At 37.8% G+C, this 4,856-nt stretch overlaps 1 protein-coding gene across 11 annotated transcripts in view; it reads right to left on the bottom strand.

Moving 5' to 3' along the window:
• DCAF1 (DDB1 and CUL4 associated factor 1) overlaps positions 1–4,856 on the bottom strand; it is an 88,182-nt gene that overhangs the window by 47,242 nt on the left and 36,084 nt on the right. For all 11 annotated transcript variants that reach the window (XR_005200469.1, XR_005200472.1, XR_005200616.1 and 8 more), the window contains exons 6-8: positions 3,883–4,020; positions 1,774–2,286; positions 1,378–1,479 (exon numbers count right to left, since the gene is read on the bottom strand). Coding sequence is in view for 8 of the 11 variants with exons in the window: in XM_037738993.1 (XP_037594921.1) it covers positions 1,378–1,479; positions 1,774–2,286; positions 3,883–4,020 (753 nt within the window). In the remaining 3 variants the exon portion in view is untranslated. The remainder of the gene's footprint in view (positions 1–1,377; positions 1,480–1,773; positions 2,287–3,882; positions 4,021–4,856) is intronic.

Here is a 4,856-nt window from a genome sequence, read left to right as displayed (position 1 = left end):
AAGAAGAAAGAAAACACAAACACTGTAACAATCCTGGAATCTTGGAAACCCAAACACAAGTAATATTCAGTCTCACTTATAACAAAGTAACTTATCATCTTTGTGTTCCATTCAAATCTTGGTTAATTTTATACCTGTTATAGGTTCATCCTAAAATTTTACTTGTTACATATTCACTCATTCTTTTCTGACTTCTTCATGCCCAGGATTTCACTGAAAGTTTGGCATGGTTATGCTTTAACTGTAATTTCGTTTTAAAATTAAAACTTTAGCCCAGCAGGGTAGCCAGTTTTTCATGAAAATCCTTATTTCCACGGTTCAAGAAACAAATATTAAGGGAATTCATTCACTTAGTAAGTGACTACTATTTGTTGATTACTTACCACATATCAGTCCCTGTTCTAAGCAGTGGAAATTCAAAGAAAATAACCTCAAAATTATGATAAAATGTTCACTGCAGTGTCCTTTGTAACAAAAAAAAAATGGAAACAGCATAGATATCTCACAAAACCAAAGAAAATTATAGAGCATCTAATCTGTACAGAATAACTATATAGCCACATGTAAACATTCTTAGGATACAATTGAAGTTTAATTGTAAAGTCTAGCTAACAATTATTTTCAAAGCAACTGTGTCTATTAATAAAGATTAGAATGAAGTACAAAAATAAAAGGTTATTTTATTGTGAGATTGTGAATATTATTTTCTTTTGCGTTTCCAGAATTGTTACAATATTGTTCATACTATACATTTTTTTAAAAAGTAACCTTAGGCCAGGTTGGTGGCTCAAGCCTGTAATCCCAGTACTTTGTTTGGGAGGCCGAGGCAGGCAGATCACGGGGTCAGGAGATCGAGACCAGCCTGACCAACATGGTAAAACCCTGTCTCTATTAAAAATACAAAAATTAGCCGGGCGTGGTGGCATGTACCTGTAATCTCAGCTACTCAGGAGGTTGAGGCAGGAGAATTGCTTGAACCTGAGGGGGCAGAGGTTGCAGTGAGTCAACATTGTACCACAGCCTGGGTGATAGCGAGACTCCGTCTCAAAAAAAAAAAAAGTAATCTTAATGACCTCATCTCTCAGTAGTGACCCGTTGAGGAAAACTGTATGATAGCTATACTGTTATTCATTCAACTCTCTCCATTCAGATCAGTTTAGTCATCTTGAAAAAATGTGGACCTTGTGAATTAGACTTACTTGCCCTTCTACGTTTAGCCTCTTTTCAATCTTGGAAATTATTTTCCTTTACTGAGTTTGAGTCTGCTTGTTTTTTTTTCAGTGACAGGGTGAGATTCTGTCTTTAAAAAATTAATTTAAAAAAAGAAAGTTTTAAAAAATTACCCAGTGACCTAATATTTATTTGTAAGTACTTTACCTTTAGTGCCTCAAATGTAAGCAGGACATCATTAGTTTGTTTCAGGTCAATATAGAACATCATTAGCTCCCGTGATCCGTGTCGCATGAATATGGGAAGTAGCTGAAATGAAGACCAAATACAAGTCTTAAATTTTGGCTTTATTTTCATGCATTTCCTATTCCACTCTTTGAGGATAGAAGCCTAAAGAAGCGCCTCTTCCTCCCTCCCTATGAAGATAAACGTATAAATGCACTTTAATCGAACAGACCATATCAGGAATGACCTGCATAAGACTTTACCAGTTTCATGCAAAGCCTTGCTTGTAGCAGAGTCAGAATATATCATTGTATAAAATGCTCCCATAAAATACCAATATTTCCTACGTGTGAACAATACTCTTCCCAATGAGCTTACCTCCTGATATTCTCCTAGAGGGGTCAAATATTGGAGAATGAGTCGCTGCTCGATAGCAGGAGTCATAGGATAAAGGGTATAATTGGTGCCAATCACCCAGGGGGACATTTCTGACCAGCTGCTATTTGACAGCTCAACAAACATGCGATCTGGATCAGAAGATGAGAAACCCAACTTTTGCTTGGCTTTCCTAAAGCTCTCTCTGTCACCCTGTTTGGCTGACTTGTTTTTCTTTAAACCTCCATCCTCAGGTTTGCTTGTTGAGTTCACTCTGCTACTGGTCTTGTGGCCTGAATCAAGATGAAACGATATCTCCATGTCTCCAGAAGGTTCCTCTTGGTCTCCATCCACTACATCTACAGCCATGTCACCATAGTCCATATCCACAGCTTCCTCATCCAGAGGCAAAAGGGGTTCAGAAGAGAGCTTCCGTGGACTGGGACGCTTGTTTTCCTGCCGCAAAGCCACTTCCTGTAGCTGTAGCTCCCTCAGTCTTTGAAGCACTATTGCTACCTATCAACAAATAATTGAAGTAAAAAGAGGTGTCTCTTTATTAAGGATTAAATAATCCTTAACAATTCTTATTTCCACATAAGAACTGGAGACTCATGCCCAAAGCCTGGTAACAGCAACAATTTGATATATATGTTGCTTTGAGTCCTACAACTTGATGAAATAAGTAACAGCTAAATATTGTTTCCCATAAAATTTTCCAGTGAACCCAAACCAGAAGATTTGCACATAAAATACATCATTGACAACTGATCTGTCTGGGTGAAGTTGAGCTGGACCATCACACCTGAAGAGGCAGAAATTAGATATATTCATGATTATTCTAAAGTGTCTTTGAAAATCAAACATTAAAGTTTTTCGAACTTTTATCTATTGTAGGTCATATTCCATTAGATATTGCCATCTATATTATACATAACTATATTATCACTTTTCAAGGTTTTTTTTTTTTTTTTAACTTCTGAATTACCTATTTTTTGGGTCAACCCTATAAAGTGGTAATGTGCTTCATTTTAAAAAGAGAGGGGTTATGTGTACACTCTAGTTGAATTCCATTTTTTTAAATTAGAATAGTGGATAGATAAAAAGGAAGAGCACCTGGAAGCCGTTATCCCTGGCAAACTAACACAGGAATAAAAAACTAAACATCATATGTTCTCACTTATAAGTGGGAAATGAATGATGAGAACACACGGACACATAAGGAGGAACAACACATCCTGGCAAGGTGGGGGGGTGGCAGGAAGAACATCAGGAAGAACAGCTAATTGATGCTGGGCCTAATACTTAGGTGATGGGTTGATCTATGCAGTAAATCACCATGGCACATGTTTATCTATGTAATAAACCTGGACATCCTGCACAGGTACTCCCAGAACTTAAAATAAAAGCTGATGGGGGGAAAAAAAAAGGAAGGGCAGATGGATGGATATTATAAATGTTCACAATCAATTTAGTGATGTATATATGTAACTGTTCACTGTAAAATGCTTTCAATATTGCTACATGTTTGAAAATTTTCATAACGCAAATGCTAGAAAGGGAAACAGGGAATGTTATTATTCTTTATTGGTAGACAATGTCATCATTCTTGACAAGATTAAAACTAGCTAGTTTTGGCCAGGGCGTGTTGGCTCACACCTGTAATCTCAGCACTTTGGGAGGCCTAGGTGGGAAGATCACAAGGTCAGGAGTTCGAGACCAGTCTGACCAACATGGTGAAACCCCATCCCTACTAAAAATACAAAAATTAGCCAGGAGTGGTGGCACGTGCCTATAATCTCAGCTACTCGGGAGGCTGAGGACAGGAAAACTGCCTGAACCCAGGAGGCAGAGGTTACAATGAGCCAAGATTGCACCACTGCACTCCAGCCTTGGCGACAGCGCAAGACTCTGTCTCAAATTTTAAAAAGTAGCTATTTTTTAAATAATTTTTAAAAACTCTTATGGAAACTAATCTTGAAATTACAGCCATGCTCCAGTACAAGGTAATCAATATGATCTACTCATTCAGATTTAGGTTAACAAGAAAGAACTTGTGAATTCTCTCCCATCTTATACAAAAATTTATTATAATACTCTTAACACAGTCCTTACCAGCTGTGAATTTTCATCTCTGTAGTTGGCAGCAATGTCTTGATTTTCCATAGCACCTCCTAACAGACCAGTAGAATATGTCCTCAATGGTTGATCAGCCTCTTGGGCCCATTTGAAAAGATTTTCGACAATTCCTTCCTATAGTAAAAGAAATTAAATAGTACATTTTGGAAAAAGCCCACATTCATGATTAACAATATAAGCAAAGATTTCAGCCCCATGAAAAAAAAATTAATCTTTCTTGCTTTTTTTTTTTTTTTTTAAAAGATGGTGTTTCACCATGATGGCCAGGCTGTTCTTGAACTTCTGGCCTCAGGTGATCCACCCACTTTGGCCTCCTAAAGTGCTAGGATTACAGGCATGAGCCAACACACCCGGCCTTTTTTTTTTTTAGACAAAGTCTCTCGCTGTTGCCCAGAATGGAGTGCAGTGGTGCAATCTTGGCTCACTGCAACCTCTGTCTCCCAGGTTCAAGTGATTCTCCCACCTCAGCCTTCCAAGTAGCTGGGACTATAGGCATGAACCACCACAGCCAGCTAATTTTTGTATTTTTTAGTACATACGGGGTTTCACCATGTTGGCCAGGCTGGTCTTGAACTCCTCACTTCAAGTGATCCACCCATCTCAGCCTCCCAAAGTGCTGGGATTTCAGGCATAAGCCACCATGGCTGGCCCCCCAAAATTATTTTTAATTACCTTTTATTATGAAATATAATACATATAAACATGCATGGTCCAAAGGACTTCAAAATCACCTATGACCTACGACCCAGCTTAAGAAATAGAAACCTTTTGTCAGCCAAGCTTGATAAAAACATAAAATAAAAATAAATGATACATTAGATTTTTTTTTTTTTTTACATTTTCCACATCACAGATTTTTAAAATAAAAAATTTTAAAGAAATAGATGCAAATCAACAGGAAGTTGCCAGGCGCGGTGGCTCAAGCCTGTAATCTCAGCACTTTGGGAGGC

The sequence above is a fragment of the Cebus imitator genome, unplaced genomic scaffold (assembly GCF_001604975.1).
Source record: "Cebus imitator isolate Cc_AM_T3 unplaced genomic scaffold, Cebus_imitator-1.0 Scaffold0, whole genome shotgun sequence".
Taxonomy (NCBI): domain Eukaryota; kingdom Metazoa; phylum Chordata; class Mammalia; order Primates; family Cebidae; genus Cebus; species Cebus imitator.
The sequence above is the reverse complement of the archived record's forward strand: the minus strand, read 5'-3'. Positions and strand labels throughout refer to the sequence as shown.